The 13,135-nt window shown below is 42.3% G+C and overlaps 1 protein-coding gene across 28 annotated transcripts in view; it reads right to left on the bottom strand.

Moving 5' to 3' along the window:
• LOC139584449 (disks large homolog 2-like) overlaps positions 1-13,135 on the bottom strand; it is a 349,254-nt gene that overhangs the window by 180,212 nt on the left and 155,907 nt on the right. For 27 of the 28 annotated variants that reach the window (XR_011676778.1, XM_071416318.1, XM_071416336.1 and 24 more), the window contains one exon: positions 1,867-1,950. The exons of the other annotated variant lie outside the window; for it this stretch is intronic. Coding sequence is in view for 26 of the 27 variants with exons in the window: in XM_071416318.1 (XP_071272419.1) it covers positions 1,867-1,950 (84 nt within the window). In the remaining variant the exon portion in view is untranslated. The remainder of the gene's footprint in view (positions 1-1,866; positions 1,951-13,135) is intronic. 28 annotated transcript variants of the gene reach the window in all.

Genomic DNA, 13,135 nt, shown 5'->3' with positions numbered 1-13,135 from the left:
TCGCACTCCACACCTCCCTTTCTCACCTGGACAAAAGGAACACCTATGTGAGAATGCTGTTCATTGACTACAACTCAGCGTTCAACACCATAGTGCCCTCCAAGCTCATCACAAACCTAAGGACCCTGGGACTAAACACCTCTCTCTGCAGCTGGATCCTGGACTTCCAGATGGGCCACCCCCAGGTGGTGAGGGAATTCAACAACACATCCGCTATGCTGACCCTCAACACAGGGGCCCCTCAGGGATGCATGCCTAGTCCCCTCTTGTACTCCCTGTTCACCCATGACTGCAACATCATTACATTTTCAGACGACCCGGCGGTGGTAGGCCTGATCACAGACGACGATGAGACAGCCTATAAAGAGGTCAGAGAACTGGCAGTGTTGTGCCAAGACAACAACCTCTCCCTCAACGTCAGCAAGACAAAGAAGCTGATCGTGGACTACAGGAAACGGAGGGCCGAGCACGCCCCCATTCACATCAACGAGGCTGTAGTTGAGCGATTCATTAGCTTCAAGTTTCTCTGTGTCCATATCCCTAAGGATCTATCATGGTCCACACACACCAACGCAGTTATGAAGAGGGCACACCAATGCCTCTTCCCTCTCAGGAGGCTGAAAAGATTTGGCATGGGCCTCAAAGGTTCTACAGCTGCACCACTAACAGCATCTTGACTGGCTGCATCAACGCTTGGTAAGGCAACTGCTTTACATCTGACCGCAAGGCGCTACAGAGGGTAGTGAGTACGGCCCAGTACATCACTGGGGCTGAACTCCCTGCCATCCAGGACCTCTATACCAGGCAGTTTCAGAGGAAGGCCCAAGTCAAAGACTGTTCTCTCTGCTACCACACGGCAAGATGTACTGATGGTCTGGAAACAACAAGACCCTGAACCGCTTCTACCGCCAAGCCATAAAACGGCTAAATAGTTAGTTAAATAGTTAACCAAATAGCTACCCAAACTATCTGCATTGACCCTTTTTGGAGGAACTTTTTTGACTCATCACATACACTGCTGCTATTCTTTATTATCTGTCACTTTATTCCTAGTTATATGTACATATCTACCTCAATTACCCCGTACCCTGTGTATATAGCCAAGTTATCGTTACTCATTGTTTATTTATTATTACGTGCTTTATTTTCTACAATTTCTCTATTTTCTTTCTCTCTGCATTGTTGGGAAGGGCACGCAAGCATATTAATGTTATCTACACCTGTTGTTTACGAGGCATGATTTTTTTTTTGAAAATACACTAAAATGAAATTACTGAAGGAGTGTCTTGTTTAACTGATCCTTTGAACTTGCCTTGGGATACAGTGGACTAACATCTCTTTCTTGTCGCAGAAGTAGACAATGCTTCAGATGACCTTTCTGAACGTCTTTCTTCCTGCCTTCACAGAAGTCATATCATGGCAAACAAATTTTGCTTGATTTCTCGCATGAGGTGTTTGACAAATGACATTTGCTTTTTGGATGTAACATTTTCTATATTAATACCTAGAGAAAGACAAGACAAAGCTGTCTATTATAAGCCTGCTAAGATAACTCATCGCTATATGCCCACATAACCCTAAAATGTTAAAACCAACTCAAAACAATATCAAATAAATACCTATATTTCCATCAAGCTAATACTGTATGTCCCTTAACCTATTTTATCCATGATAGAGTGAAAAGGGGCAATACCCCCAAGGCCTGAGTGCCTTATGATATGAAAGCAGTGAAGTCCTCTCTGTGTACAGCACAAGAGTGGAAAGCGGCATGAGAGTGGCATGGATGGGCAGTGCCCTGCCCGAAGCATGAGGAGAAAGATGGCATGAAGATGGGGCCGAGGGACAGTGTAAAGTCCCCTCTCTCACCCAGGGAGCGTTCATCAAGTCGGGGTTCATGCATGCCGGGGGCTGGCCAGTGTGTGGGGACCCCTGCACCGCAGCCGGCCTGTTCTGTGGACAAGAGAGAGCAATCCAGCTTTGACCACAAGGGGGAAACCAAGAGAAGAGCAAAAAGTAAAAATGTTCAGCGTAAAGTTTCTCATATGGGTACATATCTAGGATCAGTTTACCCTCCCTAAATCCTAACCGTGTGGTTAGGGGAGGGATGCAAAAAAGTCCTTAGATCAGAGTCTGGGTAACGTCATCCTGCTCAAAAGTAAACACTCATCCAAAAGCTCCAGTCGCCCGGGAAGAAGCTCGCCACACGCAAACACGTGTGTGAAACTCAAGACAAACACACCAGCCAGTGTAGCTGTGATAGAAACAAATAGACAGGGTGACGAATGCCACCATGCTCTCCAACAATTAGACCCACCACACACACACACAGTTTGGGCAGACGGTAATGGCTGGAAAATGACGGGTCAAAAGGACAAACATGATAATCAAGTTCCCATGTACCGCAGCAACATTGAATGGACACACTCAGATTCCATCCCAAATTACATTCTATTCCTTAGTGCACTACTATTAACCAGTGCCCATAATGCTCCGGTCAAAAGCAGTGCTCTATGTAGGGCATATGGTGCCATTTGGGATCCAACCTAAATAAGCGATTCACAACATTCAGCAGGCTCGGAATACAAAAATCCCAGTAGGTGATGAACCAAAACAATAGATGAGATATCTACGACTGAGGGAACAGCATTATAGGTGGATCATGTCAGCTGCAATGCACCAGCAATCTTTGATAAGGGCCTCAAGGCAGGAAAATGGAAACTGAAGGCAACATTTTTAAGAGTTGAGGGAGAAGCCTATGTATAGGGCGGCAGGTAGCCTAGCGGTTAAGAGCGTTAGGCCAATAAGCAAAAAGGTTGCTGGTTTGAATCCCAGAGCCGACTAGGTGAAAAAGCTGCCGTTGTGCCCTTGAGCAAAGCCCTTAACCTTAATTGTTCCTGTAAGTTTCTCTGGATATAATGTCAAATGTATGCTATAAACCTAATGGTATACCGCCCAGCCGCTCACCCTTTGCAAATAACATCAAAAGCAATAGGCCAGAGAGAACTATCCCAATATATATTAATCTGCAATAAGCTAGTTACACATATCAGATTTCCCTGATTTAAGCTGCAGTCATATTTTAAAGCATCTTTCCACACGTTCCTATGCAGAGGAACAATCTGATGCCTCAAACTCTCCAATTACCCCACATCCTGTGCTAATAATCTCCCTTTATGATTAGACACTAAGCACTGTGGCCGACTGTCTAATCCGCTGTCCTATTTCCTCTTTTATCACTCCCTCGATCCTTCCTCAGTTTCTCTTTTTCCCTTTTCACACTACTAAGTCAAGCTAAGTTATACATCCACCATAGTTGCTGGAACCGTACTGGAAAGGCCAATTAAAAGGAAATATCAGACCCAGTACAGTCCGGGTTGACCCGCTAATCTGAAAAGGTCATTACATTCTCAAACTAATGCATTCTAACTCTCTCTCTCTTTCGCTCTCTAGTAGTCTGAGTAAGAACAGACAGACAGTGAACACTCCAGCTGGTGCCCACAGGGCAAAGGTCATGCACTCTTCCTCTCTGACCACAATTCCCTTCCCAAACTAAGTGTACCTCAACCATCTGACCCCTATCAGACTACCAGAGTTCTAACCCCAGTACTACACCAAATACAGTACATGGGTTTGATTCCCACGTCTGCCACACACTGAATATTAACACGACACCTTAGTCGTTACGCCAAGAGATCCGATCCCCTTGACAAGGTCGCCAGGTTTTGGGTTAGGGTTGCTACAATATGCTTACTGTCTATTATGATTGGTTGTTGAGGGACATACTGTAAGTACTAACATTGGTCACTTAGGGAGTGGGATGTCACTGGCTTAAGGTAGAAATAATGGTGCTTGGCCTCTCGAGTGGCGCAGCGGTATAAGGCACTGCATAGCAATACTTGATGCATCACTACAGACCCGGGTTCGATCCCAGGCTGTTACACAGCCGGCAGTGACCAGGAGACCCATAAGGCGGCGCACAATTGGCCCAGCGTCTTCCGGGTTAGGGTAGGGTTTGGCCGGCCGGGATGTCTTTGTCCCATCGTGCTCTAGCAACCCCTTGTGACGGGACGGGCGCCTGCAAGCTGACCTCAGTCATCAACTGTACGGTGTTTCCTCCGACACATTAATGCGGGATAAGCGAGCAGTGCTGCTTGGCAGAGTCGTGTTTCGGGGAGAACCTTCGCCTCTCCCGAGTCAGTACGGGAGTTGCAGAGATGGTACAAGACCGGAGCTAACAATTGGATAACAATTGGGGAGAATAAGGCGTAAAAGCACCAAAAATATAAATATATTTATATATATATAAGAAATGTAGAGATGTAGAGTGATTTAGGCATAGATTCAATCAAATCAAGTGGTCACCAGCGATAGCCGACACCCGCATAGTTTGTGTTTTGGGGCGTCGGAGGTGTAACTGCGTTAGAACTGTCAAATCGGTGAGAAGTTGCTGGCGTGGTCATTGTCATGAAGCCACACCCGTCCCACTCATGTTAGAAGTTCAGAATGAAAAAGTGTAGGCTATATACAGTACATTTAATGACACTCAAATTGAAGAATAATTTCACTAAATAATGAGGATTTGTATCAGCCTAATGGAGGTGTAGATTACATCTCACATTCCAGTGTTCCAACTTGTCAACAAGGCTGCATAGGATTTCTCTTAATGTGACTGTGTAGCCTTTATTTTCCCTATATCATTTATATGTATCCATACTGCAATGTATGTATCTGTATCCGGAGATAAATGTGTGTGCAAGAGAGACATTGTGTGTGAATGTATTACATTCTATTTTAAGATGCCATTATACCTTGCGTTGGCACAGTTTCATTGAACGGCACACTTTTTCTCACTGCACCCTGTAATTGAATATAACTATTCAGACAGGGCAATCAGCAGACGTCATCCCACACTGGCACTTAGTGTCTGTGCCTAACGTACCATAGCAGTGCCCACTGAAAAGTGGAAACTGGCAGTGCCATTCCTTAATATTGGCACAGTAACATAAAATGTCCTCTATGCATCTTCATTCTATACGTTATTAAGAAGCGGCTCAGTTGGTAAGCTCGCGGCGCCGGCAATTCCTAGCATCCTGGGTTCAATTCCGGAGGGGGATCACATACACGACTATTGCTTTGATAAAAGCTTCTGCCAAGTGGCATAAACTGCAAACGATTATATTAGGGCAACATTATCATAACATCAGAAATGACCTCTTCTCAAAGGAATGTACGTGTTTTTTATAGTTGTGTTTTTCTTGAGCTGATGATATCTTTCAATCTGTAAACTGAGAGGACTTGAAATTGTACGGTGTCCCAAGTAAAAAAAAAAACGCACTTCAGTTAAAAACTTTATACGGAGTAGAAAGGAAACAGTGAACGTAAAAGAACTGGGATGCCCACTCTCACACACACAAACACCCAAACACAGGAGAGGGGCACATGTGGGAAGCCAAGGGCAGTGCCCGGTTACTCTGTGCCAACATGGCCACTTCAGATGAACATAGAGAGCTGATGAACTTGGCTGCAAACACAGGGGCAGGTGTGTGTCACTATCGCTCCTGTCTGTCGCCCAAAATGGGATGTAGAGGAGTACTGAATAGATGGTCATGGGAAAAAAACTAGGCCTAATACCACTCTGTTGCATTTCAATGACCATTTGTAACACAAATTGTTTACACTTTCCATTACAGTGGCCTAATTACTGTGTAATTTCCTGTAATTGTAATTACTCACTATTACACTGAACTTATCTGTACTTAATAAGAGTTACTTAGGGTTAGAGTTAGTGCCTAAGTAAGGGTTAGGGATTAATGAGTAATTACAATACTTATTACACGAGTAGTTACACAGTAATAACGGCACTGTAATGTAAAGTGTTACCCAGAAACCTCATTAGCTCTCAATGTATTCTGTGGTTCTGTGTGCCATTTTATTCTTATTTAGGGTAGAATGGCATTTCATTCAATCCCCTGTAGACCTATACAGATGCAGTGATATGAAAATGTGGGGTTGGCCCATAAGCGGGCATACTTTACTTGAAGTTGTGAAGACACCATATGACGTATATAACACATATACTACCATGCAGTTACACAGGATTGCAATGTATTGGTAGTACATGTAACCACTACACCATTGCACCACAACTACTTTGAATGAGAATTTGGCGAGTTGTGAAGCTACCGTCTAACTCAGTGTTTCTCAATCCTGGTCCTTGGGACCCAAAGGGTCGCAAATTGTTGTTTTTGCCCTAGCATTCACACACTTCATTCCACTAATCAACTCATCATCAAGGTTTTGATTTGAATCAGGTGTGTTAGTGCTATAGGGCAAAAATAAAAATGTGCACCGCTTTGGGTCCCTAGGACCAGGACTAAGAAACACTGCAAGTGCCAACAACATTTTGGTTACCAAAGTAGTTATGGAATAACTATATTGGCATTAGGAAGAAGTAATGTGAAGTGTTACCCATTTAACTTGACTTTTTATAGTGTGTAGGCCTACATGTTCAAGCTGCCAGAATCTCTCAAAATCATTGAGACATTATCCAGAAAGAGCAGAGCTGAGCTAAGCTTTTCCTCCCTTTCAACATGAGTCATCCTGAGCTACCATTGACAGCAGTGAGTGTGCATTCAAAAATATGCTTGCCATAGTTCTTCAAAACAATGAAACTGACACGTAGTTAAAGGGATAGTTCACTCAAAAACAATACTTGAGTATGTTGTTCATCAGTCCACTGTTAATGCAATCCCAAACAAGTGTGCATGTCAGCAGTCACGTTCCCAAGATGGATCACTTTCAGTACAGAGCAAAAACTGTGATGTCTTTTACATCATATGTGTTAATAACTATAGCTACATTAATAAACTCAGCAAAAAAAGAAACGTCCCTTTTTCAGGACCCTGTCTTTCAAAGATAATTCGTAAAAATCCAAATAACTTCACAGATCTTCATTGTAAAGGGTTTAAACAATGTTTCCCATGCTTGTTCAATGAACCATAAACAATTAATGAACATGAACCTGTGGAATGGTCGTTAACTTCTTATGGCTGCAGGGGCAGTATTGAGTAGCTTGGAAGAAAGGTGCCCAGAGTAAACGGCCTGCTCCTCAGTTCCAGTTGCTAATATATGCATATTTTTGTTAGTATTGGATAGAAAACACTCTGAAGTTTCTAAAACTGTTTGAATGATGTCTGTGAGTATAACAGAACTCATATAGCAGGCAAAAACCTGAGAAGAAATCCAAACAGGAAGTGGGAAATCTGAGGTTGGTCGATTTTCAACCCAGCCCCTATTGAATACACAGTGGGATATGGATCTGTTTGCACTTCCTACGGCTTCCACTAGATGTCAACAGTCTGTAGAACCTTGAATGAGGCTTCTACTGTGATGTGGAGCCGGATGGGAGCTGTTTGAGTCAGTGGTCTGGCAGAGAGCCAGGTCCTGGTCACTCGCATTTCACATGATAGCGACCTGCGTTCCATTGCTTCTCTACAGAAAAAGGCATTCTCCGGTTGGAACGTTATTGAATATTTATGATAACATCCTAAAGATTGATTCTATACTTAGTTTGACAAGTTTCCTCAACCTGTAATATAACTTTTTGAAGTTTTCGTCCGACATTCGGCTGGACCTGCACGAGCGTTTGGATTTGTGTACTAACCGCGCTAACAAAAGTAGCTACTTGGACATAAATAATGGACATTATCAAACAAAACAAACAGTTATTGTGGAACTAGGATTCCTGGGAGTGCATTCTGATGAAGATCATCAAAGGTAAGGGAATATTTATAATTTTATTTCTGATTTCTGTTGACTCCAACATGGCGGATATTCTTTTTTTTTTCTGAGCGCCATCTCAGATTATTGCATGGTTTGCTTTTTCCGTAAAGTTGTTTTGAAATCTGACACAGCGGTTGCATTAAGAACAAGTGTATCTTTAATTCCATGTAAAACATGTATCTTTCATCAAAGTTTATGATGAGTATTTATGTTATTTGACGTGACTCTCTGCAATTTCTCAGGATATTTTGGAGGCATTTCTGAACATGGCGCCAATGTAAACTGAGGTTTTTGGATATAAATATTAACTTTATCAAACAAAACATATATGTATTGTGTAACATGAAGTCCTATGAGTGTCATCTGATGAAGATCATCAAAGGTTAGTGATTAATTTTATTTCCATTTCTGCTTTTTGTGACTCCTGTCTTTGGCTAAAAAATTGCTGTGTTTTTCTGTGATTTTGCGGTGACCTAACATAATTGTTTGTGACGCTTTCGCTGTAAAGCCTATTTGAAATCGGACACTTTGGTGGGATTAACAACAAGATTACCTTTAAAATGGTATAAAATAGTTGTATGCTTGAGGAATTTTAATTATGAGATATCTGTTGTTTGAATTTGGCGCCCTGCACTTTCACTGGCTGTTGTCATATCATCCCCTTAACGGGATTGCAGCCATAAGAAGTTTTTAAGACACTAACAGCTTACAGACGGTAGGCAATTAAGGTCACAGTTATGAAAACTTAGGACACTAAAGAGGCCTATCTACTGACTCTGAAAAACACCAAACGAAAGATGCCCAGGGTTGCTGCTCATCTGTGTGAACGTGCCTTAGGCATGCTGCAGGGATGCATGAGGACTGCAGATGTGGCCAGGGCAATAAATTGCAATGTCCGTACTGTGAGACGCCTAAGACAGCGCTACAGTGCTCAGACTGTCTGCAATAGGCTGAGAGAGGCTGGACTGAGGGCTTGTAGGCCTGTTGTAAGGCAGGTCCTCACCAGACATCACCGGCAACAACGTCGCCTATGGGCACAAACCCACCGTCGCTGGACCAGACAGGACTGGCAAAAAGTGCTCTTCACTGACGAGTCGCAGTTTTGTCTCACCAGGGGTGATGGTCGGATTCACATTTATTGTTGAAAGAATGAGCGTTACATCGAGATCTGTACTCTGGAGCGGGATCGATTTGGAGGTGGAGGGTTCGTCATGGTCTGGGGCGGTGTGTCACAGCATCATCGGACTGAGCTTGTTGTCATTGCATGCAATCTCAACGCTGTGCGTTACAGGGAAGACATCCTCCTCCCTCATGTGGTGAGGGCTAGTGCCATTCCCCCCAGAAATGTCCGGGAACTTGCAGGTGCCTTGGTGGAAGAGTGGGGTAACATCTCACAACATGAACTGGCAAATCTGGTGCAGTCCATGAGGAGGAGATGCACTGCAGTACTTAATGCAGCTGGTGGCCACACCAGATACTGACTGTTACTTTTGATTTTGACCCCCCCTTTGTTCAGGGACACATTATTCCATTTCTGTTAGTCACATGTCTGTAGAACTTGTTCAGTTTATTTCTCAGTTGTTGAATCTTATTATGTTCATACAAATATTTACACGTTAAGTTTGCTGAAAATAAACGCAGTTGACAGTGAGAGGACGTTTCTTTTTTTGCTGAGTTTAGCAATACGCCATATGGCACTATCTATAGTGTATGGCAAGATCAGTATTAAGAGGTCGTAGCGCAGAAGGTTAGGTGCCATATCTACAAGGGGCCAACAAAGACCCAGCTGACGAAAGCTTTTAAAAATGACTAGAAGGCTAGGCATTTTCAGTTATAATATGGTTGCAGAAAGATTGCAAAATTATATTTGTCATTTTAAAAACTCATGCAATGGTTAACCGTTTGGTCTGAAATTATTAACCTTTGGTTAAGGAGGTTTGAAAATGAAAAATACATTGGGATGAGGTGTGGAAGGGATTAGGTGTTTGTAAAATAAAACATTTTATTGGGATTGTTATTGAATGTACAGATTATACACTGTCAATACCCAACTGTACAGTTGTATTTATGATTATTTTAGTCACCAATTACACACAGATATACGAAGTTTATACAATTAAAAATACAGCAGTTTGTTAGCGTATATTTCTCATCAGTTCATTTGGTCTCAAAATATCTCAAGTTATCCTAATAGCAGGTCTATGTTTACCTCCTGGAAAGTCTTGTGATGTTGCAAAACCAGATTGATGCGCAAAACACATCATCATGAGGCTTATTAATTCTCTTGCTTAATTTTGGACATCAGGAGACTAAAAGCAATATATCTTTAACTTGAAAATGTACATGCTCAATTTTGTGGGACTGTAGGCTATCAAAAGTGAAGAATAATTGAAAAAATTATTAAGTAAAATGACACTTTATGACGGCTTTTAATTTACAGAGAACAATCTAACATTATGGCACTGTATCTTCGCATATTGGTTACTGCCAACAGACAACCAACCCACAACAACAACGGTTGATAACCATCAGATCTGAAACTTTGACCACAGGCATGTTTGTACTCGTTCCATATTGTTACCACAATCATAGCACTGAGACACAGCCCACGTAGCATGGTTTAGCACCGTAGCACGGTTAGCTCTGGGGTGACGTTTCCCCTAGGTACAGTTTTAGGATCAGCTTCCCCTCCCCCAATCCTAACCTTAACCATTAGTGGGGTGGGTTGCAGCGTCTAGGGGCAACTTCACCCTACTCGGTTCAGCCCACTGAAGTATACTTAGCGTTGCAAAGCTACCGGTAATTTACCAAAGTAAATAGGTAATCTATGTCAATCTATGGTAATTTTGGCAATGTATACTTAAATAACTTTTAAAAACTGTATTAATATATAGTATTCATTTCTTATATGTGTCCATATTGTCCCTGAGTTTCTAGTGGATAGACCATACAGTTTAAGAGAAAATAGCCTAATTAATGAAAACAAATTCTAATCAACAATGGCATTATTTTCTATTAACTCTGCAACTCTTCCAACTATTGACTTGCCAAACTGCCACCAGTTTACAATAAAGATACAGTATACTGACATAGTAAACTATATAAAAAAAACACCTCCAAAACAAAGTGGTTTGGTAAAAATAATGCCCCTCTCCCCACAGCTGTGATTACAACCTCTGAGGGTTTAAAGCTTGAGGTAGTCACCTCATAAGTACTTGGCAGTATGGCTAGACGGTACACTGTCTTTCTCTCAGCACATATCAAAGCTGCAGGCTAAAGTTAAATCTAGACTTGGTTTTCTCTATCGTAATCGCTCCACTTTCACCCCAGCTGCCAAACTAACCCTGATTCAGATGACCATCCTAGATTACGGAGACATAATTTATAGATCGGCAGGTAAAGGTGCTCTCGAGCGGCTACATGTTCTTTACCTGTCGGCCATCAGATTTGCCACCAATGCTACTTATAGGACACATCACTGCACTTTACTCCTCTGTAAACTGGACATCTCTGTATACTCATCACAAGACCCACTGGTTGATTCTTATTTATAAAAACCTTTTAGGCCTCACTCCCCCCTATCTGAGATACTTACTGCAGCCCTCATCCTCTACATACAACACCCGTTCTGCCAGTCACATTCTGTTAAAGATCCCCAAAGCACACACATCCCTGGGTCGCTCCTCTTTTCAGTTCACTGCAGCTAGCAACTGGAACGAGCTGCAACAAACACTCAAACTGGACAGTTTTATCTCAATCTTTTCATTCAAAGACTCAATCATGGACAATTGTGTCTGCTTCGCGTAATGTATTGTTGTCTCTACCTTCTTGCCCTTTGTGCTGTTGTCTGTGCCCAATAATGTTTGTACCATGTTGTGCTGCAGCCATGTTGTGTTGCTACTATGTTGTTGTCATGTTGTGGTGCTACCATGTTGTTGTCATGTTGTGGTGCTACCATGTTGTTGTCATGTTGTGGTGCTACCATGCTTGGTTGTCATGTGTTGCTGCCATGCTATGTTGTTGTCTTAGGTCTCTCTTTATGTAGTGTTGTGGTGTCTCTCTTGTTGTGACGTGTGTTTTGTCCTATATTTTTGTATTTTTAATCCCAGCCCCCGTCCCCGCAGGAGTCCTTTTACCTTTTGGTAGGCCGTCATTGTAAATAAGAATGTGTTCTTAACTGACTTGCCTAGTTAAATAAAGGTTAAATAAAAAAAGTATAATCTGAAGTAGCCAATACAGCCACTAGATGTCACCTGATAAAAAATAAAAAATCGAACTTTAAAATGACTAAAATTTTGGTAGTTTTCTGGGAAACTTACAAAGTAAGTATACCCTCCCTTTGCAACCCTACATATACTACTATAACCCTGAGTGACTAGTGCTCGAGGGGTGAGAGAGAGGCCCATCTGACAGCTGGTTAAACTGAGGAAAATGTCCTTTTGCTTCGTAAAAAGAGGAACGCAAGACTGAATACGTAATGAGGTCCTCCGGGGAAAATGTGAGCCTATTTTTACACACAATGTTATAACTGTAACTCATTACAGAGACCCAGCACATGCACAGCCTACTCTAGGCAGACAAATATGCGCTTCTCTTTGATCAATACAGCTAATTAAAAGGCAATCACTACCGAAATTCAAATTGAATGGCCGTGGAGCCCAGTCCAGGTAGGGATGGAACGAGATGTATAGATTTTCATAAGGCAGGGAAGGTTAGTGCAGAATGGATGGAGGGATTGAGGGGATTCTTTAAACCAGTCTATCAGTTAATCTGACCACGCTTTAATGGGTAGATCATCTGTGAGAGAGAGTGAGAGAGAGTGGTATTGTACTTTACAATGATGATGATGTTGTGGGACATGTGTGTACAGCACGTCAATGTGGGAAATCAATAAACAAAAATATACTGTTGACAAATTAATGATAATATTACATCAGAGTTTAAATGTCCCTTGGTCCTACAGTATCTGACATCTTAAGAGTTGGAATGTCTTAATGGTCACATGACTGGCTTGCTTTTGGCCACTATTTCAGGTTTGCCTTGAAGCTTATAAAAGGTACTGCACTGTCTCACACTGGTTGGCAGCGTGTTCCGTAATCCAGACCCTTTGATTCAAAAAGCAGTCTGGACAAATTCGGTGGACCTGAACTGAGTTGAGCATTCCCCTCTGGTTGAAGCTCTTGTCGCCTTGGTACTGTCCTTGCAGTATGTAAGAAACTGCTTCAGAGGTGGTGGGGCAAAGCCATGAGTGATCTTAAACAGCAGAGGTGTCAACAAGGCATACGAAGCTGTCCGAGCTCAGTATTGTATTTCTTAATGATATTGCAGTGTTGATAGTCGTTTGTTTTTTTGT

Source organism: Salvelinus alpinus, chromosome 1, assembly GCF_045679555.1.
Source record: "Salvelinus alpinus chromosome 1, SLU_Salpinus.1, whole genome shotgun sequence".
Taxonomy (NCBI): Eukaryota; Metazoa; Chordata; class Actinopteri; order Salmoniformes; family Salmonidae; genus Salvelinus; species Salvelinus alpinus.
Note: the sequence above shows the minus strand (reverse complement) of the source record. Positions and strands in the feature narration are given on the sequence as shown.